The sequence below is a fragment of the Cyanistes caeruleus genome, chromosome 24 (assembly GCF_971803275.1).
Source record: "Cyanistes caeruleus chromosome 24, bCyaCae1.hap1.1, whole genome shotgun sequence".
Lineage (NCBI taxonomy): Eukaryota > Metazoa > Chordata > Aves > Passeriformes > Paridae > Cyanistes > Cyanistes caeruleus.
Window position 1 is genome coordinate 2,028,538 of NC_141724.1, and position 27,956 is coordinate 2,056,493.

At 55.7% G+C, this 27,956-nt stretch overlaps 1 protein-coding gene across 6 annotated transcripts; it reads right to left on the bottom strand.

Annotated features, from left to right (window-relative positions):
• Nucleotides 1-1,091: 1,091 nt before the first annotated feature.
• Nucleotides 1,092-27,956, bottom strand: SLC45A3 (solute carrier family 45 member 3). 6 transcript variants are annotated; one of them, XM_086861879.1, is made up of 8 exons: nt 27,871-27,933; nt 27,342-27,421; nt 14,076-14,135; nt 10,585-10,971; nt 9,560-10,381; nt 7,015-7,280; nt 5,059-5,579; nt 1,092-4,636 (listed from the first exon to the last, which is right to left on the bottom strand). In XM_086861879.1, the coding sequence occupies exons 4-7, from the start codon at nt 10,730-10,732 to the stop codon at nt 5,112-5,114; spliced, it is 1,704 nt and encodes a 567-aa protein (XP_086718005.1). In that variant the 5' UTR covers nt 10,733-10,971; nt 14,076-14,135; nt 27,342-27,421; nt 27,871-27,933; the 3' UTR covers nt 1,092-4,636; nt 5,059-5,111. The 6 variants fall into 6 exon arrangements, with proteins under 6 accessions (XP_086718005.1, XP_086718003.1, XP_086718002.1 ...); XM_086861877.1 differs by having other exon boundaries at nt 1,092-4,461; nt 4,608-5,579; XM_086861876.1 differs by lacking the exon at nt 14,076-14,135 and having other exon boundaries at nt 27,871-27,956.

Genomic DNA, 27,956 nt, shown 5'->3' on the forward strand with positions numbered 1-27,956 from the left:
GGGCTGAAGGTGCGCGGAGAGGGCGGCCCGGGGCTGTTCCCCGAGTGTCACCGTGTGTCACCCACCCCTGTCACAGCCTCGCAGTGCTGAGTGTCGCTGCCGGCAGCGCGCATCAGGGAAGTATCGATAATAATTAATAATATTTATTTATGGCCTTGGAGGGGTTGTGGAGGTCTCAGCTCCTCCGAATCCTCAGGCAGCGATGGTTCAATCACGCTTTGATTTACATAAAATTCCTGGGATTTTCCCGGGATGTTTTTCCCGGGATTTTTTTCCTGCTCGGGGTTTGTACCGAACCCGCTGGGGCGAGCGGGACCGGAGCTTTTTTGGGGGAAAAACGGAGCTGTGCTGTGAAGGGAAAAGCCCGTCCCTTGCCCCGGGGACACCGGTGGCACTCGGAGCGGGGACATCGCACCCAGGAACGCCCATTGTGCGGATTTCCCCGTCCATAAAAACACCAACCCCGCCCCTGCCCCGTGGTCACGCCCATGTCCCCTCCCTGTCACTGACCCCACCTTTGCCACGCCCCAATCCCCGCCCCATTGACCCCTCCCCTCTCAAAGCCCCTCCCTCCATCCCGCTCATGCCCCGCCCCTCGGGTTGATCCCACCCCAAAAGTGACACCCAGGCCACGCCCCTCGGCCACGCCCACGCGCTCAACCCCACCCCCCATCCAATCACCACACCCTGACCACGTCCGTCATTCCTTGGCCACGCCCCAAACCTCATTTCTCATTAATTGGCCATGTCCGTCATTTTCTGGCCACGCCCCAATCCACACCGGTAATAAATGGCCCCGCCCCCTGCACGTCAGTCATTCATTGACCACGCCCCAAATCTCATTTGTCATTAATTAGCCACGTCCCCGCCACGTCCGTCATTTTCTGGCCATGCCCCCTGCACGTCAGTCATTCCTTGGCCACGCCCCAAATGTAATTTCTCAGTAATTGCCCATGCCCCCACCCCGTCCGTCATTCCTTGGCCACACCCCCAACGCAATTTGTCATTGTTTGGCCACGCCCTCTTCACGTCAGTCATCCCTTGGCCACGCCCCTCTCCCTGTTGGCGCCCCCTCGTGGCTGGCTCAGGCATTTTTCCCTTTTTCTGCACATTTTTATTTCCCCCCATATTTTTCCATAAAAATTTATCATAAAAGCTTTCCTCTGGTGCCGTATACAAAATATTCACTCTACCCAATAAATAAAACACAAACGTCTGGCAGGCAGGATGTGACCTCAGAAAGGAAAACCAGCATCCATCCATGGATCCATCATCCATGGATCCATCATCCATTCATCTATCATCCATCCATCCATGGATTCCTTCCTTCCATCTATCATCCATCATCCATCCATCATCCATCATCCATCCGTCATCCATCCATCATCCATCATCCATCCATCCATCCATCCATCCATCATCCATCCATCATCCATCCATCCATCATCCATCCATCCATCCATCATCCATCCGTCATCCATCCATCATCCATCATCCATCCATCCGTCATCCATCATCCATCCATCATCCATCCATCCATCCATCCATCCATCCATCATCCATCCATCCATCCATCATCCATCCATCATCCATCCATCCATCATCCATCCATCCATCCATCATCCATCCATCCATCCATCATCCATCCATCCATCCATCCGTCATCCATCCATCATCCATCCATCATCCATCCATCCGTCATCCATCCATCATCCATCCATCCATCCATCCATCCATCCATCCATCCATCATCCATCATCCATCCATCATCCATCCATCCATCATCCATCCATCATCCATCCATCCATCCATCCATCATCCATCCATCCATCATCCATCCATCCATCATCCATCCATCATCCATCATCCATCCATCCATCATCCATCCATCCATCATCCATCCATCATCCATCCATCCATCATCCATCCATCCATCCATCCATCCATCATCCATCCATCCATCCATCCATCATCCATCCATCATCCATCCATGGACTCCATCCATCCATCCATCCATCCCCCCCAGCCCTTCCCCATCCCAGGGATCCACAACAGGGAATTCACTCAGCAGCTCTCCCTCCTCCCCATTCCAAACTCCACAAAGGAAAGGTGGGGCAGGATTCACCTGTGAGGAAGAGAATCCACCTCATACCTGGAAGAGAAAAGCTCTGAGGAGCTCCTACCCAAACCTGTGGCAGGCAGGAGCAAATCCTAGAGGAATTCTGTGGTCACATAGGAAATATCAGAAACAACAGGCAAGGGATGCTTTTACCCAGACTACAACACCCGTTGCTGCTCTTTCACATGATGCTGATGCAGAAATTTTCTTAGAAGAAGCCAAAAAAAGCCAATTTTGTGAAGATTTCCTCATCCTCTTGCTCCCTCATCTCCTGGTTTAATCCCCAGCTCTGCGCCCCTCTGACCCTGAGGTTTGAAAAGAACAATTTAAGGCCTTTCCCACCAAACCCCATCCCCTGAAGCTCAGTATGGAAGCACTTTAGGCACTTAAATGATCAAAAGAATTTGAGCATCAGGGCAGCCTCTGTGCAGGGGAAGTTCCTCACGTTTACATAAGAAATATTAAAAATAAAGGGGTTTCCAGCCTTGGGTCAAGGAATTTATTCAGGGAATTTATTATCCCAACTCTGGCAATGGGATTTTGTCTCAGATCCTTCCTGCTGCAGCCTGCACTGGACAGAGCCCGGGGTAGGACAGACCCCAAAACTGTTTCTGGAAGTGGTTTAAGCACTGCCAAATGCGTCCCCAAAGCAGCTGCGTGTCAGCACGCAGCCCTTGCTGTGGGAAAGGGAGGCTGGCAGGCTATAATTTGAGAAGAACTAAAACAAAAACAGTGACCCCTGACGGGAAAGGGACGATTCCAAACCTTTGAGGGCCCGGCTCAGACAGCAGGGGAGTCACCCAGCCTCCCCGCCAAGGAACAGGCTGACAAAACTCTGCCAAAATAGCAACATTTCACCCTCCAGCCCAACCTCACAAGTGCCTCTGGCTGCCCACACACCTCAAAAAATAAAAATTAGTCACAAACGTTGGTTTTTTTGCCTGGTTCAGCCCAGGCAGAGCCGAGGATCGCTGGGGTTTGTGTGCTCACAGCACCAATCTCAGCTTTTCCTCCGCGTTTTGGATCATTCCTGACTCCTGAGCTCCTCCTCGGAGTGTGGGGAGCTCCTGGAGGAATCTGCCAGCAGCAGAATTGTCCCAGCTGGGTCACTGGGGACAGGGAATGGTTCTGGCCAGGGGGAAGTGACTCAGAGCTGGTGGCCAAAACATCCTGGACATCCCTGGAGGGTTTGGGCCCTGGGTGAGGGCGGCAGGAGGGGCTTTCTCTCAGTGAGAACAGCGACTCCTGACTGGAAATAAAATACATTTTAAGAAAGCCCAAACAGCCACAGGACCAGCTGCAGGTCTGAGTTTAACCCATCAGCAACTGCCCCGGGCCTTCCAGGAGAGCTTTTCCTGCTCTGCATCACTGCCACAGCACTGAAAACCCCTCTGGGAGAGGATTTCCCTCTGGGAATCTGGGAATGGCAGCATCTTCCAGGGGCTGTGCGTGGAAAGAACAGTCTGGATCCATGAGGGGAGAGAGAAAATGCAGGCCCAGGCACTGAGGTGAGGAGTGAGAGGTCAGAGTGACTGAGAACCGTGTGAAGAAAGGTAAAAACAATCATTAAAATAAAATAAAATAAATAAAAGCTCAGAAGTTCTCCCTATCTGATGCAAGCCTGTACGTAGCTAAATGTTAAGTCACCTTTTGGAACCGGTCCTAATGGGATCTTCCTTGTTTTTCCCAAAACAAGGCATGCTAAGTTTTCTCCTGGATGGTTTTGGATCGAGGAGGGGAAGGACAGGAGGGCAGAAATGTGGGTGAACACCTGGGCACCCCTTTGGCCCCACAGCCAAACTTCAGCCTCCCCGCTGCCTTTTTTTCCCCAGGACATCTCCTCCCAGCATCCCATCTGCTGAATTATTGCTCAAGAAGTTGGGTAAAACCACAGGAAGCAGGGGGAGAGGACTCAGCTGGAGGTGGAGGAGAGCCAGGGATGGATCCCCTCGCTGTGCCGCTCCTGCTCAGGAGCACGACCCGTTACCGGGGGGAACCCCATTCCCTTTTCCCCCCTGGAGAAGCCCTTTGGTGCTGCTGTGCCGTGCTTCCCTCTGCTAAAGGCACCTCTGGAAAGCACTTCTGGCCCTGAGGACACCGCCCCAAAGCCTCTTATTTACACCTGAGATTAACCCCGTGCTGCCCCCAGCCCCACAGCCACCCCCGGGGTGACAGCAGCGGCTGGGGCACGGCCAGTGACATCCCTGGGGACACACATGGACAGTGACATCCCTGGGGACACACACGGCCAGTGACATCCCTGGGGACACACGGCCAGTGACATCCCTGGGGACACACATGGACAGTGACATCCCTGGGGACACACATGGACAGTGACATCCCTGGGGACACACACGGCCAGTGCCAGGCCCTGGGGACACACACGGCCAGTGACATCCCTGGGGACACACACAGCCAGTGACATGACATCCCTGGGGACACACATGGACAGTGACATCCCTGGGGACACACACGGCCAGTGCCAGGCCCTGGGGACACACACGGCCAGTGACATCCCTGGGGACACACATGGACAGTGACATCCCTGGGGACACACATGGACAGTGACATCCCTGGGGACACACACGGCCAGTGCCAGGCCCTGGGGACACACACGGCCAGTGACATCCCTGGGGACACACACAGCCAGTGACATGACATCCCTGGGGACACACATGGACAGTGACATCCCTGGGGACACACACGGCCAGTGCCATCCCTGGGGGGACACACGGCCAGTGACATCCCTGGGGACACACACGGCCAGTGCCAGGCCCTGGGGACACACACGACCAGTGACATCCCTGGGGACACACACGGACAGTGACATCCCTGGGGACACACACAGCCAGTGACATCCCTGGGGGGACACATGGACAGTGACATCCCTGGGGACACACACGGCCGGTGACATCCCTGGGGACACACATGGCCAATGCCAGACCCTGGGGACACACAAGTCCCCCTCTGCCACCTGCTGCCACCCCCGGTGTCACACCGAGCACTTGGCCATGTCACCCTTGTCAAAGACGACTTTGGTTGCGAAGTAGATGGCGACCAGCCCGAAGCCAGCGGCGGACACCATGTAGGCGGTGACCGACTGCGTGAACTGCACGATGGAGCCCATGAAGAGCGAGGGCACCACCTGGGACAGGAGGAAGGCGCTGTCCAGGATGGCCAGGTCCAGGCAGATCCCCCGGCCAGGAGCCCCCGGCTCCGGCTCTCCCACCACCATCCGCAGGGACACCTCGCAGGAGGAGCTGACGCACAGAGCGGAGCTGGACACGGCCGGAGGGGAGGAGGAGGAGGAGGAGGAGGAGGAGGAGGAGAAGAGGTTCCCAGTGTGGCCATTCTGATAAGGCAGCTTCTGGCTGGAGAGCAGCCCCTTGGAGAAAGCTGATTTTTTGTCCAGCAGAGCGGCATCTTCCTCTTCTTTCCTCTTGTATTTATGCAGAAATACCTGCAGGAAGGAGGGAGGAGCGTGAGGAAGGAGCTGGGACTCTGAGGGGGCCTTGTTTTTGTGCAGGAGAGCAAAACCAGAGCTTTGTGTGCGTTCAGGGGAGTGCCAGCCTGAGCCTGGCCCACGTGAGGTGGGTTCCAGGAGCCAGGCTGGCTCTTCCCAACTGGCACAGGATCCAAAGCAGCCCTGACTCACCGGGGGAACCCAGCCAAGCGGGGCCTGGGCTGTGCTCCGGGGCTCAACAGCCCAAAGCCAGCCTGGGGACATCTCGTGCTTTTGTCACCTCCTCACTGGAGGAGGAACCTGAGCCCATCCTGAGATCAGCTGAGCAGGGCAGGAGTGAAGAGCCGGGGTGTGCTGTGGGGTGTCAGACACCAGGGCACTGCCAGCAGCAGGGTTTGGGGATTGTGGGGTGGGTGACTGGGAACCCAAGCCCAGAGCCCGGGATGAGCAGCCACTTCTTCTCATCTGGGATGCTTAAAAGTGCCACCAGCTGGGACACAACAGTCCTGGGAACTCAGGGAAGGGCTCTTTTCTCAGCTCCGCAACAAACCTCAGCCAAGCTGCCTCATCTGCCTGCCCAGATCCTCCTCACTCCAGCCAGGAAAAGGGGAGCAGAGGGAAGCCAAATCTTTCCCTTCTCACTCTCTTTTGCCTTGCTCTGCTCACGCTGTGAGGTCTCTGGAGCATTCCCACAGAGCATTTGTTAACACCAACACACCACGGGCAGGAGAGACCAAAGCCAGCTGTGCCCTCCCTCTCTGCACTCCCAGCCTTTGGCAAAGCCCTGGGAATGCGGCCTTCCCCTTCCCAGCCCGTGGAGTTTGGGTTTCATTCCATCGATAAAACATCCTCGGGGAGATCCCAGCCAAGCTGCAGCTCCTGCCAAGCCGAGCGTTCCCTCACCCCCCTACCCCGACAGGATTCCTGGTGCCAGTCGGGCTGGGCTGTTCCGGAGGGTTCCTTCAATGGGAACATCTGGATGCCTGCGGTAACAGCTCCCGCTCGCTGCACGGCACAGCCAACCGCTGCCCTCGGGATGAAAGAGCTGCTCTCAAACCACAAATTAATTCTGCATTTGCAGCACCAGAGAAACTCCCATTAATCCAGCGTGCAGCTCAGGAACCTCCTAGGACTTCTCCACAAGGATAACATCTGTGGGACAGCGTTATGAGCTTTGGTGCTGCTGTCACAAGCTGCACAAGGTTTATTTTTCTTGGAGCTGAGGGAATAGGATGGAGATTTGCTTTTCATTTTATTGATGAAAACTGGAAATCAGCAACCTGAGGGCTGAAAATCCTTGAGTTTTGCAGCACCTCGGGCTGGCAGAGTTGAAGAATTCACACGGGGATAACTAAACCAGACCAGTTTCCCTAAAACATGGGGAAAAATATAAAAACCTGCAAGGCCTGGCTGCCCTGGAGCAGATCCCCACCTGTTTGTCGTGGTGGTAGAGGGACGCCAGCGTGTAGGGCAGGATCTGGAGGGCGGAGAAGGTGAATCCCGTCAGGGCAGCGGAGATGGTGACCACGGTGACACTGTGGGACAGGCACATGACAGAGGCGGCCCCGGGGAAGAACACCACGCTGGCCAGGTACACTGCCCGCGTCCCAAAGCGCTTCACCAGCCGGTCCATGATTGTCGAGAAGAAGATGGAGGTGATGCACTGCAGGAAGAGGCCCAGGCTGCCCATCCGGACACCTGTGGGTGCAGAGGGGTGATGGACGCTGCCCTGGCTGCCCCCCGGGTAAACACGGCCAAGCCTCCTGCCCTCGGTCCCAAACCCCAAAAACATCCTGCTCTTCATCCCAAATCCCCAAACATCCTTCCCTCTCTGCCAGTCCCTAACCCCAAAAACATCCTGCTCTTCATCCCAAATCCCCAAATATCCTTCCCTCTCTGCCAGTCCCTAACTCCAAAAAATCCTTCCCTCAGTCCCCAACCCCAAAAAATCCTTCCCTCAGTCCCCAACCCCAAAATATCCTTCCCTCAGTCCCCAACCCAAAAAAATCCTTCCTTCTCTGTCAGTCCCTAACCCCAAAAAATTCTTCCCTCTCCATCAGTCTTTCACCTCAAAAATATCCTTCCTTGTCAATCCCTAACCCCAAAAACATCCTGCTCTTAGTCCCAAATCCCAAAAAAATCCTTCCCTCTCTGTCAGTCCCTAACCCCAAAAAGATCCCTGTTAGTCCCTAACTCAAAAAATATCCTTCCCTCTCAGTCCTTAACCCCAAAAACATCCCTGAGAGTCCCTAACCCCAAAAACATCCCTGTCAGTCCCTAACCCCAAAAGCATCCCTGAGAGTCCCTAACCCCAAAAACATCCCTGAGGGTCCCTAACCCCAAAAACATCCCTGAGGGTCCCTAACCCCAAAAACATCCCTGTCAGTCCCTAACCCCAAAAACATCCCTGAGAGTCCCTAACCCCAGAAACATCCCTGTCAGTCCCTAACCCCAAAAACATCCCTGAGGGTCCCTAACCCCAAAAACATCCCTGTCAGTCCCTAACCCCAAAAACATCCCTGAAAGTCCCTAACCCCAAAAACATCCCTGAGGGTCCCTAACCCCAAAAACATCCCTGAAAGTCCCTAACCCCAAAAGCATCCCTGAGAGTCCCTAACCCCAAAAACATCCCTGAGGGTCCCTAACCCCAAAAAACATCCCTGTCAGTCCCTAACCCCAAAAACATCCCTGAGAGTCCCTAACCCCAAAAAAAATCTCAGTCAGTCCCTAACCCCAAAAGGATCCCTGTCAGTCCCTAACCCCAAAAGGATCCCTGTCAGTCCCTAACCCCATAACGTCCTTCCCCCTGAGGCACTGCCAGCCCTGCCAGCCTGGGCCGGCTCAGGAAGCGGAGCAGCATCACCCAACAAATTCCAGGATTGCAGCAGCCACCTCCCAGCTCCCTCCCTCCCTCCCCTGTGGGAGGTGGGAAATGCCACCCCTGTCTCTGGAAGCCACCGCTCTGGCCCCAGGACCTGTCACCTGCTGCTGAACCAGGACCTGTCGTTATCTGATGCCAAAGGCAGCAGCAGCAGAACAAAGGCAGCGGGGAATTGTGCTCGGGCCAAGGTAAAGTACAGAACATGCTCTGAACTGCGTATCCGGCAGCGATCCGGACCTTACCCCATCCCAAAGATCGCTCAGATTTCAGGGAATTAAAGCCATTAACTCTTTGGAGCGGGGATCATTACTCAACACATGTTTCTATGACGGGCGGCACAATGGAGGGCTGACCTGCCGGCAGCTAAACAGTGCAAGTGTTAAATAATAATTAAACTGCCTGGAAGTTAAACAGACACCCAGCACAAAGGGGCAGTGTGCTGCAGGGCCCTCCGAGTGGAAAAGTGCAGGAGGAGGGCCAGGAAGGTGCCTCCAGGATAAAGGATATGGATTAGGGAGAGGGAAAGGGTGGTTAGGCAAGGAGGCGAGGCTCTGGCACAAGGCAACAGCCAAAATGGGACGGCAGGTAACACCTGTGAGCAGGTGAAGGGCTGCTGGGGCAGATGTGGCAGAACTAAAGCACTGGAGAGGGGGCTGAGAGCTGGGAAAGCTGCTGGAGGGCTCCCAGAACCAGAACCAAATCCCACCTCACCGCTACAGAGCACAGCCCGGTTCTGCTCCCCACCATCTGCACCCCCAGGATGGGGAGCACCCTCAGCCCTCGCTGGGAAAGGTGGGAGAGCAGTGCCAGGAGTGTCAGAGCCAGCTCCATCCTGCTCCTGTTGGTTCTGCCACCCAGCCCAGCCCCAGGCCAGGCTGCCCTGCCAAATCCGTGCTGGCAACGACCAGGAGGTGTTTCCCAAGCTGTGCCACGCTCTGGGAGCCACGGGAAAACGTTCTTGCCCGGCCTATCCACAGAAAGCCAAGCTTGCCGCAGCTTTTTTTTCATTGTTTTTTGCATTACCAACAGAGCTGAGCCCCATCCCGAGCTCCCAGTAAATGTTTCCATCCCAGGGAACACCCGGCTCGCTTCTCACCTTCATCGTAGCGGCGCCTGGCCTCCGTGCCCGGCTTGGCCCTGGGCACGCCGTGGTACAGCCCTTCCCCGACAAAATCCGTGTAGAACAGCATGAAAGTCATGAGAGCCATCCAGCTGCAGAGCTCGGCCACGAAGAGGCGGCGGATGACCCTGGGGATGCGGCAGCAGAGGCCGTGCAGCCGCGGCAGCAGCGCGCACACGTTCCTGGCGGCCCTCAGCACCTGCCTGCCCTGCAGCAGCCACGACCCCCGCGCCAGCCGGCAGCAGCAGCACGCCAGGGACACCTTGGGGGACGTGTCCTTGAGCGCTGGCCCCTCTGGGACATCCCCCTGGGCCGCCTCCTCCGTCACGAACAGCGTGGCCAGCACGCAGGCGAGGAAGATGAGGGCCAGCAGGCTGAAGAGGCAGCTCTGCTGGCCTCCCAGGTAGGGCGCCAGGAAGGCCCAGTCGATGGCTGGCAGCAGGTAGCCGATGCAGCCCCCCAGGCTGATCATGAAGGCGTACACGGAGAAGGCCTGGCGGCAGTTGTCCGGCTCCTGGAAGAGGTCGGAGAGCAGGGCCTCCAGCGGGGTGAAGCACACCTGGCCGCAGAAATCCAGCAGCCCGATGCCCAGGATGAGGAAGGCGATCTCCAGAGGCCGGGGGTTGAGGGCACACAGGCTGGCCAGGCTGCTGGCGTGGGGGATGAGGAAGAGGCTGAGCAGCACCCCCAGGCACAGCAGCCAGATGAAAGGTCTCCTCCGGCCGTAGCTGCTGCGCCAGTGGTCGCTGGCCGAGCCGATCAGCGGCACAAAAACCAACCCGAGGACAGGGCCTATCCCTGGGAAAGAGACAGGGGGTGTCACAGGGACACGGCTGCTCTGCCTGCGCCCCCAAAACGGGATGTTTTGGGAATTTGGAAGGTTTCGGTGGGTCCCCTGCAGGGAGCAGCTCTCCCCGCCCTTCCTCACCCCCACCCTCCAAATTATTCCATTTTTTTTTTGGAATAAAAAAAACCTCAGAGAGGTGACCAAAGCTGCCTACCCAAAACCATGGTCATGAACTTCTCCTCCACGCCCACCTCCAGCAGCAGCGGGGGCACGTAGGTGATGCCGGCGGCCAGGCACACCTCCAGCCCGAAGGTCAGCGAGTTGACCAGCAGCAGCTGGCTCCGGCGGCTCTGGAAGGACATGCTGTCCCCAGCCACGCTGTCCCCACCCCTCAGTGGCACAGGGCCGTGTCCTGCCAGCTGCAGAGATCCCAGGGATGCCCCCCAGGCAAGGATTGGAGCTTCCCTTCCCGGGCTGCTGGCGAGATGCTGCTTCCCATTTTATCAACGGCGAAGGAACCGTCTTTTCCTCTTCCTCTTCTGGTGGGATGTGGAGAGCCCAGGCAGGGATCCTGCTGCAGGCTTCCCCTGCTGCTCACAGGCTGTGGGGAGAGAGCGTTAAACACAGTGAGGAACAGGGAAATCCAGGGGCCACACGGATGTGTCACTGCTGGAAGGGACAGTCCCCGTCCCAACGGGCTCTGGGAGAGGGGCAGGTTAAAGGTGAAAGCTCGGTCCGTGCCAGGTTTGTCTTCACAAGGGTTTGGGAAAAGCCAGTCCTGCCCTGGAGGCTTGATGACCTCTCCATCCTGTCCAGCCACCTCTCCCAGATGGCAGAAAGGATTTGGGGTCTCCTCTCCCAGGGAAATCATTTCCGAGCCCCCTGCAAGGATCAGGGGAGCGCCTGCAGCCACACGGGGCCATCCCCAGAGCCCACCACGGCCCTGCCTGATGAGCAGGACACCCCAGCGCTGCTCCCCAGGCTCCCAGGGAAGCAATTCCACCCAAACCCCATCCCCAGAGCCCACCACGGCCCTGCCTGATGAGCAGGACACCCCCAGCGCTGCTCCCCAGGCTCCCAGGGAAGCAATTCCACCCAAACCCCATCCCCAGCCCCCAGGATGGGGCACAGGGAGCAGATGGTGCCTCCGTGGAGTTTCACAAACAAACCTGACCCACTTTAGCCTCATCTAACAGCGAATGGCAATTACCTTACTCATTAGACTGAGTCATTTATTTGCCCTGCTCGCTTCTCTCCGGCTTCTCCGGAGGGGAGAGGCCAGGGGATGGGGCAGGGGCTGAGCCAGGAGGGAGCAGCAGCTCGGAGGTCCCCGGCAGCCAGCCCAGCAGGATCTGCTCCCAGCTCCTGGGGCAGTGGCCTGGTGACACCCCGAGCCCCCCTCGCTGCCCAGGTGTGTGCGGGCAGGCACAGACCGGACGGTTTTGTCACTTTTCTCTCTCCCCCCGTGTCACCATCAGCTGATGACCCACCAGGGGGTGGCTGGGGGAGGCTGGCAGGGTGGGGATGAGGCTCAGCCATCGCTCCCTGCCTCTTGCTGCTGTGGAGAAATGCCACTCCTGAGCTCGGGAGCTGCCGGTACCGCCCGATAAATAGCAATTATTCCCCTTTTGGGACCCTTCACCTCACAGAAGATCCCTCTTTTCCACATTTAAACGCCTTGCCCGAGGTCAAACAGCAAACAGAGGGGGAACAGCAATGGTTTTGCTTCAAGCACCAGGGGCTTTGAAGGCTCAGCAGCCACAGGAGGGCTGAGCATCCCTCCAGAGCATCCCTCCAGAGCATCCCTCCAGAGCATCCCTCCAGAGCATCCCTCCAGAGCATCCCTCCAGAGCATCCCTCCACCTTGCTCAGACGTGGCTCACACACAGGATGTGTCAGCCTGGCTCGGTTCAGAGGGTGCCCAGCTGCATCCCAGCCCTGGGAGGAGGAATTCCAGCCCCAGCAGCACAAACCCAGAGTCACAAAATGAAGCGAGCCACCACGGCTCAGAGCCAGCCCTGGGCGGGGGATGTAGTGTCCGCTGTAAGAGAGGGGGAGCTATCCCGAAATAAACCCCAAAAGATGCTTCACACAGATTAAAAATTGGGTTTTTTTCCCTTTTAGTGCTGTGCCAGAGCACTGGGGAGGCAGCAGGGATCTGTCCATCCACCTGAGGATTGCAGTGTGGAGGCAGAGCTGGATTTCTTGTCTGCAGGTAGGAGCAGACCTCTCCTCCCTCTCCACACCCTCAGAGGGCTTTAAGGAGAAAATAAATCCCTGGAGCAACAATCACAAACAGCCAGAGGAGTCTCAACCCGCAATAAAGCTGCAGATAAAATTGCAGCAGATGATGAACTTTATCCCAATGCCCATTAATTACTGTAAATTTTTCCCACAGAAGAGCGACACAGAAAAGCGCTGAGCAGGAAAATCACCTGAACTGCTGATTTGTGAGGACAGAGGGGCTGGAGAAGGGAGGTTTGGGAGGCTCAGGGAGCCAGGACTCACCTGGTTCCTGGCAGGTGCACACAGCTGAGTGTTTGCAGGGCAGCAGAGGTGGAACCCAGCGCAGGTTTGGTTTCAGGGCCCTCCCTTTTTGCTGATAACAGCGGAGTTATTGACACCGCACGCCCGGGCCCCTCGCTCAGGGCTGAGCAAACGCTGCTGGCACCCCCCCAAAGGGAGCTGCCCTGAGGAAACCCCAGCTCTGGGCTCACACCTGACTTCTGCCCCCCAAAAAACCCTGATATTCGTATTTATCACCCTCCCTCGCTGGGCTGTGCTGCAGATTCAGGACGAGGGGTTGGTGTTTTCTTTTTAAACCAGCACCACGTCCCTGCAGCTTTGCAGGGCTGGCCCTGAGTGACAGCCCCAGCAGCAAGATCAAACAGCCTTTCCTCAAACCCCAAATCCCCAAATCCAACCTTTCCCAGGGGGATTTATCCCCTGGACTCTGTTTGGCTCTGGCATGGAAGGAGTCAGGAAAATCCATTCCCAGCTGGAATTCCAGCAGCACCCTGCCCATCCCAGAGGGGTTTTGGAGATGTTCCACAGCCCCACGGGGGCAGCTGGTCCAGGTGACCCTGGCACTTCTCCCCCTCCAGCCTCAGTTTCCCCAAATTCCCACATCAGGAGCAGAATTTGTCCTTTCCTGCTCAAGGAGCACCTTGACAAAGACAACAGCAGCCCCCCAAAAAAAGGGATTTTTGGATGTTTCCTGCGCTTGGGAGCAGAAGGGAGCCACATGTGGGGCTTTTCCTGGAGCTGGCGTGCCACGGGACATCAGCTGCTCTTCCTTCTCCCTCCCTGGGGAAAACCAAACCATCTCCACGGCCTCCTGGGTTGTTTTTAAAGCTCACAAACACAACTTTTCCTCCCCTTTCCCTGCAGAGAAACAGGAGATCAACTCCTGGAGGCTGCCTCACCTGGCAGCCAGGTGGGAGGGCGGGTCCAGGGCAGGAGCAGAGCGGTGCTGGACAAAGGCAGAGGAGAGGATGAAGCCAGGGAAGATTTTAGGAAAAACCAACCCCAGAACACCTGGAAAAGGTGCAGGGCATTGATGGAAACACACACAAAGAGGATTCTCCTCCTCCCAATCTCCTAAATCTTCCCAGCACAGGGTCCTAGAGGAAATCACATCTCAGCAGTGTTTAGAGTGAAGAGTGAGGGCTGGCTATTTCAAAATTAAAATGTGGGTGTACTTACAAGGCAGAGAAAAAACTGGTTTATTCCTGGAGGAATCCATGTCCTGCTACTCCATAATCCCTGGAACCGGAGCAGAGGGAGCAAGAGATGACGTTAAATGTGGCTGCAGGCTTTGATTTGTGGTGGTTGTGCACCTCCTCCACAGCTCAACAAACAGCAGTGACCAGCCAGCAGAGAATTTGATTCAGGGTGAGGATGCTGAGGCACTGGAATGGGTTTTCCAGAGAAAACGTGGCTATCCCCACCCCTGGAAGTGCCCAAGCCCAGGCTGGAACATCCTGGGATGGTGGAAGGTGATCGTGCATGTGGCATGGGAGTGGAACAAAATGAGATTTTAAACCCCTTCCGACCCAAACCGCTTGATGGTTTTATTATTAAATATTTCTGACCTGTCAGGGCTGCCTTTTTCCCTTAGGAAAGGAAATCCCTTGGCTCAGGTGGGGCTGCTCCAACCCAGCCGCCCCCAGGACTGATCCTCACCTTCCCTGCCCACAGCAGGTTTGGCACCCACAGAGAGGGAAAGGCAAAATCTCCCCTCTCACAACCCCAAACATTCCATCCCCAACCTTCCCAGGGGCTCTTTGTGAATTCCCTGGGAGCCCTCTGGAAGAAGGGGTGGGAGAGAGCTCAAGGGGAGCGAGCTGGGGGAGCTTTCACAGCTCTCAGCGCCCATTCAGCGGCGCTGAATGGGAAATGCAGCATGGAGAATAGCTCTGGCAGGCTCCTCGGGATGCGATGGAAAACCCACCTGACCTCTCCTGACCCCCTCCCCTCCCAAATCTCCTTGACCCCATTCACGGGGAGAGGGAGGGGAGAGGGGTGAGTTATTTGGGCTCTCTGAATTAACTCCGCGTTTCCACCCTTAGGGAAAGAGCAGCAGCCGCTGGAGATCCCCTCCGGGGAGAGCAGGCCCTGGTGGGTTTGGGATTCCCTCCATGGGTTTGGGATTCCTTCCATTGGTTTGGGATTCCTTCCATTGGTTTGGGATTCCTTCCATTGGTTTGGGATTCCCTCCATTGGTTGGGATTCCTTCCATTGGTTTGGGATTCCCTCCCTTGGCTTTGGGATTCCCTCCATGGGTTTGGGATTCCCTCCCTTGGCTTTGGGATTCCTTCCATTGGTTTGGGATTCCCTCCATGGGTCTGGGATTCCCTCCCTTGGCTTTGGGATTCCTTCCATTGGTTTGGGATTCCCTCCCTTGGCTTTGGGATTCCCTCCCTTGGCTTTGGGATTCCCTCCCCCGGGTTTGGGATTCCCTCCCTCGGGTTTGGGATTCCCTCCCTGGTGGCTCAGGGCAGCAGGGCTCTCTCAATCCATGGAGATGCTGCAGGAGCTCTCAGAGCCACGGGAAGGGCCGTTCCCGATGGCAACTCCAAATTCCACACTGGGAAACCTTGGATTTGCTGTGGGGGGCAGCTCTCTCCTGCCTCGCACCTCCAAGGGGATCCTGCTGCTCCCAGGGCTAAAATCCCGAGCTCTGCGGGCCCTTCTGAGGCACGGAGGGATCCCTGGCACAGGCAGCCGAGAACATTTGGGAATGTTTGCCAGGCTGGAGAAAGCTCTGTGCTGCCTGCCCTTCACCCAGGTACCTCACACTGCTTTGGGGAGCCGTGCCAACAGCTCCAGGGATGCTTTAACCTCATCCCGGGGAACATCACACACAGCACCGCTCTGCCCCACAGCCTGCACCCTCCTCTGGCCAAGAGCCTTCCTCCCACCTCCAGCCAGGCCTCCTCCTCCTCCTCCTGCCCCAGCAGAGGCTGCAGTGACACCCGTGGAGCTCTGAGGGACAGATGTGAGCCCAGGGCCACGGCAGAGCTTCCCTGGGCTTCCCCGGCGGCTGCCTGGGCCAGCTGGGAGCACAGCTGGGGGCACATCTGGGGGCACAGCTGGAACTGGGAGCACAGCTGGAGGCACAGCTGGGAGCACAGCTGGAGCTGAGAACAGCTGGAGGCACAGCTGGAGCTGGGGGAACACCTGGAGCTGGGAGCACACCTGGAGCTGGGGGCACAGCTGGAGCTGGGGGCACAGCTGGAGGCACAGCTGGATCTGGGAACAGCTGGAGCTGGGCACAGCTGGAGCTGGGGGCACACCTGGAGCTGGGGGCACCCCGAGTCCAGCAGGGGCCAGGGCTGGTTGGGGTGACCCTCAGTTCATTGGGGCACCCCACAGACGAGCTCAGCTCAGCGCTGCTGGGCGTTGGGCCGCACTGAAGCCCAGCTCAGCTGCAGAGGGATCCCCAGCCCGGGCTGGATCAGTCCTGATCACCCCAGCCCGGGCTGGATCAGTCCTGATCTCCCCAGCCCGGGCTGGATCAGTCCTGATCTCCCCAGCCCGGGCTGGATCAGTCCTGATCTCCCCAGCCAGGGCTGGATCAGTCCTGATCTCCCCAGCCTAGGCTGGATCAGTCCTGATCTCCCCAGCCCGGGCTGGATCAGTCCTGATCACCCCAGCCCGGGCTGGATCAGTCCTGATCTCCCCAGCCCGGGCTGGATCAGTGCTGATCTCCCCAGCCCGGGCTGGATCAGTGCTGATCTCCCCAGCCCGGGCTGGATCAGTCCTGATCACCCCAGCCAGGGCTGGATCAGTCCTGATCACCCCAGCCTAGGCTGGATCAGTCCTGATCTCCCCAGCCCGGGCTGGATCAGTCCTGATCTCCCCAGCCTGGACTGGATCAGTCCTGATCTCCCCAGCCAGGGCTGGATCAGTCCTGATCTCCCCAGCCAGGGCTGGATCAGTCCTGATCTCCCCAGCCCAGGCTGGAGGAGCCACTCTGGGGTTTGTGCTGCTGCACTGCAGGGTCCGGCAGCGCTTCCCCCACTCAGCACTCACCAAACTTCACCCAACAAAACCTCCCCAGCTCCTCAGCACAACCAGACCAACCCACAGAGCCAAAAGCAGCAGCTCTGCAGCCCCCAGAGCCCCAGCCCTGCCGGTCACGCTCCCCTGCGCCGGTGTCAGCCCTGCTGCAGGCAGCTCCAGAGCTCCAGACAAGCTTGGCTGGCTCCAGGGCAGAGCCCCAGCTTTGTTTCGCTGCTGCACGACCCGAGCTCTTGCTTTTATTCATGAGAGGAGCCCCCGTTCCGGAGCGGGAGGGGAAATGAGATGATCTGCTTCTGCTTTTCACTCATTGCTGCTGTTTCGAGACCGTGCCCATCACCCCTGGCACTTGATCCAAATCAACCTCTCCCCCGGCCTTTCTTCTCCACTTATTATAATTTTTATTTTTTTTTTTAAGCAGAAGAATCAAAATGTAAATTGGACTGGGAAAGGGGAATAAAACCAGCCCCCTCCAGGTGCCCCCTTCTCCCCGGCGCGGGGACGGGCACAGATTATATCCGGCAGCACATGACCAGGGCCTGTATTTATGTGTCAGAGTGTGAAACCCACCCTGCTGAGCTGCCTTTTCTCTGCCTGGGGCTGGGGGCTTCTGCTCAGCGTCTCCTCAAACAGCCCCACAAAGGGGATTAAGGAGAGCCCCTCAGCCCCGCAGAGTAATCCATCAAATTATCCCTTGTTGGCGTTGCTGTCCTCTTCAGGGGGAGAAGAAAAAAAAAGGGGAAAAAAGAAGAAAAAAAAAGCCCTCCAAAAGCTTTTAAAGGCACTGAAATTACACTTGAGCCTGAAACACTCCACCCAGCTGCTGGAGCCCGCAGCACAATGGGCTGGTTGTAAAGGGAATCCCGGGAAGTGAGGAGCAAGGAAAAAGAGACGGACACTTAAAAAGGGCAGCGGCCTCCCCAGGGCTGGGGCCAACAGGTGGCTCAGAGCCCCCCTTTCCCCAGAGCCTGCAGAGATCCGGCCCAGCCAGGCTGGTTGGGCGTCCCACTTACCCCTGAGAGGGAATTTGGGGCTCTGGGATGGGTTTGCCGTGCCCTGATGGCCCCACGGATGCATCCCCAGCAGAGGTGAGGCTTGTGAAGGTTTGCACCTCTGGGGAGCATCCGAAGGGTTCCTGCAGGGAATGCAGCTGGATTGCACCGTCCCCAAACCCCAGCACGAACAGCAGCACTGCCCTGGCCATCTCCACAGCAAAGCAGAGCCAAAACCCTCACCAAAACCCACAGAAAACCCTCACCAAACCCTCACCAGAACCCTCAGAAAACCCTCACCAAACCCTCAGAAAACCCTCACCAAAACCCTCACCAAACTTCTCACCAAACCCTCATCAAAACCTTCACCAAAACCCTCACCAAAACCCTCACCAAACCTTCACCAAAACCCTCAAAAACCCTCAGAAAACCCTCACCAAAACCTCACCAAAACCCACAGAAAACCCTCACCAAAACCCTCACCAAACCCTCACCAAAGCCCCGGGAACACTCAGAATCTGCTTTTCCTTCCACTGCAGCTCCCTGAATTTCTCCTCAGCACCCTGCTTTGAGGGCTGAGCCCTCCCTCTCCTGGGCAGGGATTTCCTGCTGGGAATTTCGGGGAGAATCCTCAGCAGAGCCGGGATCACAAATGCTGATCACAAATCTCACCCCAACAAAGCTGGGCCGGGAAAGAGAGGAGCAAACCCAAACCCTGACACAGAATTTCTGAGTTAGAAGCAGGCAATGGTTTCCCCTCCTGTCACAGGGAGCCAGCAGCCCCTGGAAAATGGGAAGAGAAACTGGAAGTTGTGGTTTGCAGCTGGAGCAGAAATGCTGAGTGAGGGGACTCCAGGAGCTCTGTCCCATCATCCCTGTGACAGCCACGGGGCCAGAGGAGTCCCAGCTTTGGGGTGGGAAGGACAATTTTGGTGTCTGAGCAAAGGCCAAGGCTGGGCACGAGGCTGCAGATCCAAATCCTGGAGCAGCTGGAGCAGGGCAGGAAAAAATCGTGGAGTTTTAGGAGGGATGAGGGGTGTCCCTGAGCCCAAACTGTGCCTGGGAGGGATGAGGGGTGTCCCTGACCCCAAACTGTGCCCAGGAGGGATGAGGGGTGTCCCTGAGCCCAAACTGTGCCCAGGAGGGATGAGGGGTGTCCCTGACCCCAAACTGTGCCCAGGAGATATGAGGGGTGTCCCTGAGCCCAAACTGTGCCCAGGAGGGATGAGGGGTGACCCTGACCCCAAACTGTGCCCAGGAGGGATGAGGGGTGTCCCTGAGCCCAAACTGTGCCCAGGAGGGATGAGGGGTGTCCCTGACCCCAAACTGTGCCCAGGAGGGATGAGGGGTGTCCCTGACCCCAAACTGTGCCCAGGAGATATGAGGGGTGTCCGTGACCCCCAAACTGTGCCCAGGAGGGATGAGGGGTGTCCCTGACCCCAAACTGTGCCCAGGAGGGATGAGGGGTGTCCCTGACCCCAAACTGTGCCCGGGAGGGATGAGGGGTGTCCCTGACCCCAAACTGTGCCCAGGAGGGATGAGGGGTGTCCCTGACCCCAAACTGTGCCCAGGAGAGATGAGGGGTGTCATTCACCCCAAACTGTGCCTGGGAGGGATGAGGGGTGTCCCTGACCCCAAACTGTGCCCGGGAGGGATGAGGGGTGTCCCTGACCCCAAACTGTGCCCACAGCAGACAAATTTCACCCCAGCACCCAGCCCTGAACCCCAACCTGTTCCTCGGGGAAAAAGGGAACAAACCAAACTCCACACATCCTCAGGGATGAGGAAGCATCTGGACCCCTCTGGCTGCAAATTTTGGGAGCCTGACCTCGATTTGTTCCCCGAAGGAGACCCTTGGAGCCCTGGACATGCCCACAGAGCCACCAGGTCCCCAGGGTGCTCGGGCCACCTCTCCATGGCAATTCTCTGCTCCGCAGTCCCAGTGATTTTTTGGAGAAGCTGGATGCTTCCAGATCTCCGAGCCGGGCCCCTCTGACCTCCCCTGGCAGGTTGGGGGGTTTCTCCCTGGCTGTTTTCTGTCTGTAAAATGAGGTCACGGCTTTGAAGGAGACAAAAGAGCCTTTGCAGGGTGAGGAACAGCCCCGGGACAGCTGCGAGAGCTGAGCCCCCATCACTCACAGCCCAGGGCTCCCCACGCTCACTCCCCTGCTGTCCTTGGGAAAGGGCAAAAAAAAAACAGGGAATGAAGCAAAAAAAATATAAAAATTTAAAATGTAAAAAGATCTAAAAATCTAAAGGTTTTTAAACTGGGATTTGGGCTCAGATCTCCTTGTCCCCCGCCTCGTTTTCAGCCCCCCAGTCGCTCCCCTGGCAGTGGAGGGGGGTTTATTCCAAATTTCCGAGGGATTTTCTGTCACATCAGCACCCTCTGCCAGAGGGGGAGGTGTGCAGGGAATAATCTGAATTTTCTGCCGTGTTTTAAGGGCCAAATCCACAGATCAGAGCGGTAAAAAAATGCAGTTTTCTGTGCCTGGGGTAGCAAAAGGCTCTGCCTGCAGCACATCAACCCCTCGGGGTTAATGAGAGCTCTCAGATCACCCCTGGAGCAAAGGGAGACTTCTCCTTATCGTGGCACAACAGCCACAAGGACTGGGCCTGAAAATGGGAGATTCCACGATTTTATTTCTGCCTGATAATTGCAAAGATAAGGAGCAATCCGATTTTTATTTCCTAGGGCAGATAAGTTTGGCTGGAAGGTCTTGGATGGAGAAATTCAGAAGTTTTGTTGTTTTTATTTTCCTTTCCACCTTCTCACTATCAGCTGAACGCATTCGGGGCTCACAACAGGCAGGGATTTAACATTCACCAAAAAAAAAATAAAATAAAATAGAGAAGTGAGGAATATCTGGAAGGGAAATTTTCCACTTTTTTTTTTTTTTTAAATAAAAAAAAACCAAACCAAAACCACGAGGCTCAAAGCTGCCATTTCTCCAGGAGCAAGACATTTTTACCACCCCCTCACTCCCCACCCAAACAGGAACCTCACTTCTATTTTGAGCCCTGGAAAGAACATCAGCCCTAAATTATCAGCTTTTCACTAATTAGGCACGGGGGTCAAGTTCAAAGCTGGCTGGATTTTGCAGAGCCCTGTGAGCAGGGACAGGAGCTGTGAGAGCTGAAATTAAAAAGCAGGGATTTGTGTGTCAGGGATTGAGCAGGGGCAGCATTTCCTCTTGCCATTATTTGCTGGGGTAAAGTCCAGAGAGCCACAAAAGAAGCAGAGAGGGCTCTGATGTTCGTGTTCCAGGACACCTGGGCTGGGCTTTGCACCTTCCAGAACCTTCCAGGGTCCTCCAGAGGGGCACCAGCACTCCCTGCCTGCCCCAAAGGCTCATCCTCTGCCACGGGCAGGATCCAGCACAAGCACAGCCTGTTCCCAGAAATCCCAGCTGGAAAAGGCCCTGTGGAATCATCTGCTCACCCTCCAGCCTGGATGGAGGCACCTCAAGCGCTGCAGGAATTCCCCCCTGGGACGATATCCTGGGGAGATTTAACAGCTGGGAAGTGTCCGTCCGTCCTTCCCTCCCTCCCTCCGGTCATCCCCCGTGTCATCCCTGCTGATCTGCACGCTCCAGCCTCTCTCCCAGCCCTGCTCCAGTCGATCCCCAGGAACAGCCACCCTTCCAGGCCCATTGACTGCTCACTCAGCCTTGGCTGGGGCACAGCAGCCTTCTGTTCCAGCGCCCAGCCCAGCTGCTCCAGCACGCAGGAATGGCCTGTCCCCAGCATTCCCAAAGGTTCCAAACATTCCCAACGGTTCCAAACATTCCCAAAGGCCCCAAATATTCCCAAAGGCACAGGAATCACTTGTCACCAACATTCCCAAAAGCACAGGAATGGTCCCAAACATTCCCAAAGGCACAGGAATGGTCCCAAACATTCCCAAAGGCACAGGAATGGTCCCCAAATATTCCCAAAGGCACAGGAATGGTCCCAAATATTCCCAAAGGCACAGGAATGGTCCCAAACATTCCCAAAGGCACAGGAATGGTCCCAAACATTCCCAAAGGCACAGGAATGGTCCCAAACATTCCCAAAGGCACAGGAATGGTCCCAAACATTCCCAAAGGCACAGGAATGGTCCCCAAATATTCCCAAAGGCACAGGAATGGTCCCAAATATTCCCAAAGGCACAGGAATGGTCCCAAACATTCCCAAAGGCACAGGAATGGTCCCCAAATATTCCCAAAGGCACAGGAATCATTTGTCACCAACATTTCCAAAGGTCCCAAACATTCCCAAAGGCACAGGAAAGGTTTGTCCCCAGGAATTGTTTGTCCCCAGCATTCCCAAAGGCACAGGAATGGTTTTTCCCCAGGAACTATTTGTCCCCAGCATTCCCAAAGGCACAGGAATGGTTTTTCCCAGGAATGTTTGTCCCCAGCATTCCCAAAGGCACAGGAATGGTTTTTCCCAGGAATTGTTTGTCCCCAGCATTCCCAAAGGCAGCTCTGGAGCAGAGCCCACACAAAGCCGTCCCCTGTCACTCCCCGAGCCGGTACCTGGCACCATGGCTGCTGTCACTGTCCCCTCCCGGTCCCTTTGTGCTCTCAGGATTTCTGAGCCGCTGCAGAGCTCCAGGGAAGCGCTGGCCCTGTGACCACAACAATCCTTTATTCTCTTTGCCGGCTCCCAAGGGGGAATTTGGGAATTGGTGCCAGGCTCCGGAGCGAGGTGGCGCGGTGACCGCGGGGACAGCGCTGGCAGGACGCTCCTCAGGTGACCAAAAACCACTCTGGGTTCTCCTCTCCAGGCTGAAGTGACCCCTGGCAGAGGGGAAGGGACAGGAAAACACCCTGGAGCAGCGGCGGGTCCTTCTCCAATCCCACATTCCCAGACTGATGGGAAAGGCACCAAATCACCAGCAGGAATAAAAACACCCACAGGGTCCAGTTAAGGTCTGGTCACATCCCCCTCAAATCCCACCCAAGAGCCAGCTCTGCTCATTAATCCTAAATTAAAACCAGGGAATTGGCATTCAAAGGTCTGATCCTCAGCTTCTTCATGCAGATCCCAGCAGGATTCACTCCAAATGTTTGGGAAGGAAAATGGGATCCAGGGATTCAATCCTGATATTTGGGAAGGAAAATGGGATCCAGGGATTCACTCCTGATGTTTGGGAAGGAGAATGGGATCCAGGGATTCACTCCGAATGTTTGGGAAGGAAAATCTGATCCCAGCAGGATTCACTCCGAATGTTTGGGAAGGAAAATGCGATCCCAAGATTCAATCCTGACGTTTAGGAAGGAAAATGGGATCCAGGGATTCACTCCTGATATTTGGGAAGGAAAATGGGATCCAGGGATTCAATCCTAATGTTTGGGAAGGAAAATGGGATCCAGGGATTCAATCCTGATATTTGGGAAGGAAAATGCGATCCCAAGATTCACTCCTAATGTTTGGGAAGGAAAATGTGATCCAGGGATTCACTCCTGATGTTTGGGAAGGAAAATGGGATCCAGGGATTTTCTGGCCCCACTTCACCCAAAGTCTCAAGCCATAAATCCCAAGCAGGATTTCGGTGCTGCCCCAGAACTCTGTGCAGGTTTTTCCAGGAAGAGAGAACACCAACATCTCCCGAGTGCTGACAACCTGCAGGGATTGGAGTCACTGCACTCATCATATTCCTGCTCCTCCTGAAATCCCAGCTCCTGCAGACAAACCACCACGGACAGCTTCAGCTCCCAACAAAACCAAGGTGGGGAAAAAAAATAATCCTCAGAGCAGCTCCCTCGATTGAAGGGAAAAACCTTCACATCTCACAATTAACCCCAGCACCCGGCATTGTTTTAAGTTGCTATTTCCAAATAAACCTCATGGCTTTGCCAGAGCCCATCCTGAATTCCAGCCCTGGCCAGGATCAGAATTCCTCTGCGAGTCACCAAAAGCTGGCTCTGGAATCCCCAGACCAACAACCCCCAAGGTTTCCCTGGATGAAGGACGGGGCCAGTCCTTGAAGGGAAAAACTTTCACACCTCACAATTAACCCCAGCGCCTGGCATTGTTTTGCTATTTTCAAATGAACCTCATGGCTTTGCCAGGGGCCATCCCCTTAAACCTCCTGAATTCCAGCCCTGGCCAGGATCAGAATTCCTCTTCAAGTCACCAAAAGCTGGCTCTGGGATCCCCAGACCAACAACCCCCAAGGTTTCCCTGGATGAAGGACGGGGCCAATCCTTGGGATGGGGACCAAGAGCATTTTCTTTTCTCTCAGAGAGGAGGAAAAAGCGTCCAGAGCTGCAAATCAGGCACCTGCTCCTTGCTGTGTGTGTTCCAGCCCCGAGACAAAGGCGCCTTTGGGACCAAACTCCTCCTTATTTTGCCAGACAATATTCACAGGGGTCTGTTCCTCCTCTTCTGCAGGCTGGCAAAAACGTTAAGCAAATATTTGGGAACGGCGAGAGGAACTGACATTTTAGGATACGAAAACAAGGAGGGAAGGGCACAAATGAAGGGGGAAACCTCCGAGGAACACCAGGAGGACAAACAGGAATGGAATGGTGGCCTCAGAGCTCCACTGGGGTTTTGTTTTCTGAGCAAGCAACTCCACAGCTCAGAGGGTTGGGCAACACCAGCAGCTTGTGCAGCTCCACGAGAGACAGGTTTCACATCACCACCCTCAGATAACCCAGAGCTGCGGCACAAAACTCTGAAAAAAACCCTGTGTTTCACCATTTCCCCCCTCTTTATGGCGAGATCCACACTTGACTACCTTTAAAGCTTCCCTCTGCTTCGTTAAGAGCCAGGGTTGGTCCCTGATGGTTCCCATCCCCTGTTCTCACGTGGAGCTCTGAGATTGAACAATCAGAGATGGAGAAATCAGCCCTGGGAAGAGCTGAGAGCTGCTCACGAGCTCCTCGTGACTCCCGTGCTCCACGCTCGGCTTTAATCACGGCTTCAACTGGGCTGGGGGGTCACAAGACCTGCCAGGGTATTAGCTGGGCTTGGGCTGGGTTTTAGCTGGGCTGGGGCTGGGTTTGGGCTGGGTTTTAGCTGATTTTGGGGCTGGGTTTTAGCTGATCTGGGGCTGAGTTTGGACTGGGTTTTAGCTGGTTTGGGCTGGGTTTTAGCTGATCTGGGGCTGGGTTTTAGCTGATCTGGGGCTGGGTTTTAGCTGGGTTTGGGCTGGGTTTTAACTGATCTGGGGCTGGGTTTGAGCTGATTTTGGGTCTGGGTTTTAGCTGATTTTTGGGCTGGGTTTTAGCTGATTTTTGAGCTGGGTTTTAGTTAAGCCCATATCCTAGGCCATGAGCCACCATCACCTGATGGGATTTTTTCCCCAAAAGAGGAAATCCAGCCCATTTGGGGTTTCTGTGTCTCCCTGCTCCTGCAATTCCCTGCTCACCCCAAGCACCACCTCCCACCCCTCTGCTCCTTTCCCTCCTCAGAGCCCCAAATCCATCCAAAACTGCCCCAAATCCATCCAAAACTGCCCCAAATCCATCCAAAACCGCCCCAAATCCATCCAAAACCGCCCCAAATCCATCCAAAACCGCCCCAAATCCATCCAAAACCGCCCCAAATCCATCCAAAAAACACACCAAAACCATCAAAACTGCCCCAAATCCATCCAAAACTGCCCCAAATCCATCCAAAGACGCCCCAAATCCATCCAAAGACGCCCCAAATCCATCCAAAGACGCCCCAAATCCATCCAAAAACCGCCCCAAATCCATCCAAAAACCGCCCCAAATTTCACCCAGCGGGTCCAGCTTTGCTTTGATGTTGCCTCAGCCAGGACGAGAGGGCACCAAGACATTGAAGGTCACCCAAAGCAGCCCCTCCTGGGGGATGAACACGAACCCAGAGCTCCTCAGCCACCCCCACCGTGCTAAAATCACTGAAATGAGTAAATCAGAGGAGGAAAACCGACCCTGAGCGCAGCACTGAGGTGATTATTTTAAATTATTCCGAGGATTCTGCGCTGCCAACGCCACCAGCAGCCACCAGAGCCCAGCCACCACCCCGAGCTGAGGCTTTGGCTGGAGAGAGAAGAGATGGAACTCAGGGAGAAAAAAAAAACCCACCCAAATCAGCCTTTCTCCCCTCCCCAGCACTGCCACTTGAGCGCTGCAGCGAAATAAACAGTTTGGGGGAAAGGTTACCAAGAGTTTATGCTAAACATCATTTCCGAGGGACTCTGGAGGAGATGAAGTTGAGCCAGGGTTGTATTTTTAAACTCAGGGATCAGCCCAGTGATTCCAGCCTCTCCCACCGTGGATGCAGCACGGGCATGGACAAAAATCCGCCGATTAAAATCGGTTTTAGCTCCCTCAAAACGCTGGTGGGGTTTGTGTGGAGGTGCCTACAACAGCTTTACTCCGGGGATGATGAGTGGTGAAACTCATGGTTCTGCACATTCCAGCAGCCTCCTGGTGCTGGGGGACACCTGGAGCCTCCACTGGGACCTCGTGGAGAGGACACAGCACCCACAAAAGTCACCCACAAAACATCCCCAAAACAGCCACAGCAAGAACTCCCCTAAATCCCAAAATCGCTTTATACCCCGAAATACAGGGATTTAAATCCCTTGTAAAACTCTCATTTAATTTGCTGTTAATTCTGGAGATTCTCGTTATCCATATCAAATTTCTAATCCTTTTTTTTTTTTTTTTTCCTGTCTCCCCCAATCCCAAATCCCATAATCCAAGAGCTCTTGGCTTCCACGGAGCTCGGTGGCAACAAAATCCAGAGTTTTAGGCACAGCCTGGAATCCCAGGGCTGGCTCCAGCACCGCTCCCCACGAGAGGAAACAGCTCTGGGTGATGCCAGAAAATCCAGGTAGCATCACATATTTAAAAACAAAACAAAACAAAAAAGACAAAACGAAAATTGCAGGTGGGGCGAATAATAGAAAAGGTTTCGAGGCTGGTACGTGTTTTTCAGGAGTGTCTGCATGACTTCAGTGCCCAGGTCATTTGGGTACTTTTGAAGTTCTTACTCATGTTCTATTTCTATAAATTTGGAGTTATTCTCATGTTACACACGTAAAGGCTTCTCTCCTGAGCCACATCCACAACAGAAATGCCAAAAAATGGGATTTGGAGCCTTTCTCTGTGACAAAAGCAGGTCCAGGTGAGCAGCAGGAAAGGAGTTCCTGATGTGTTTCCCTTGCAATTTTGTGTTTGTTTGAAATATAAAAATGGAAATGGAGCGTCTTGCCAGGTCTGGCCATCTCCAGAGTAAGATTAATAAGTTGATTTTATTGCTCTTCCCTTCCTCCTAAAGCTGTCATCGGCGGGAAGACAAATGAGTCTGGTAGTTTATGTTTATCATAAACAACTACAGAGTTTCACCAGCAAAATCTCGAGTGCTGCCGAAGCCAGGAATCCCTGGAATTATCCCCATTTAGGGCCGGCTCTTGCGGCACCAAACCCAACCAGAAGCAGGTAAAGAAAACTCCCCTTTCCTCGCGTCCTAAGGATTCACTGACCTGCAATCCTTCAGGCTTTCTGGGGGTGCATCCCGCTCCCCAAACTCAGCTCCGGAGCAGCGCGGTCACCGCGGGTGGCCCTGCGAGAACGGGGGGTTCGGGAAGAGCTCCGGGCTCTGTCCTGGCCAGGACCCCCTCCCACAGCCCCACCTGCCTCCGCTCCGCTTCCCCACATGCGGGCTTTGCCTTTATTTTTGGTTTATTTTTGTTGTTTCCCCGCGGCAGCTCCAGTGTAGGAGCATCAGAGCCGGAGCGCCTCTTCCTCCTCCTCCTCCTCCTCCTCCTCCTCCTCCTCCTCCTCCTCCTCCTCCGGGCAGCGCTCGCTGCTGCCTGCGCCTGGGACCCCCTAAAGCCCCCCCGATGTCCCCGGACCCCCCCGGGGAAGGCGGCAGGAGCCGCATCCCGGCACGGCCGGCGGGGCAGCCGCAGCCCCGCCCAAGCATCGCCCCCGGCCCGGTGCCGGTGCCCGGTGCCCGGTGCCGGTTCCCGGTGCCCGGTGCCGGTTCCCGGTGCCCGTGCCCGGCCGTACCTGTGCGGCAGCCGGGGCTGAGCCCGGCCCGCGCCTCCGCCGCTGTTTAAAAGGGCAGGTTGTGCCGGCAGGGAGCATGCGCTGCC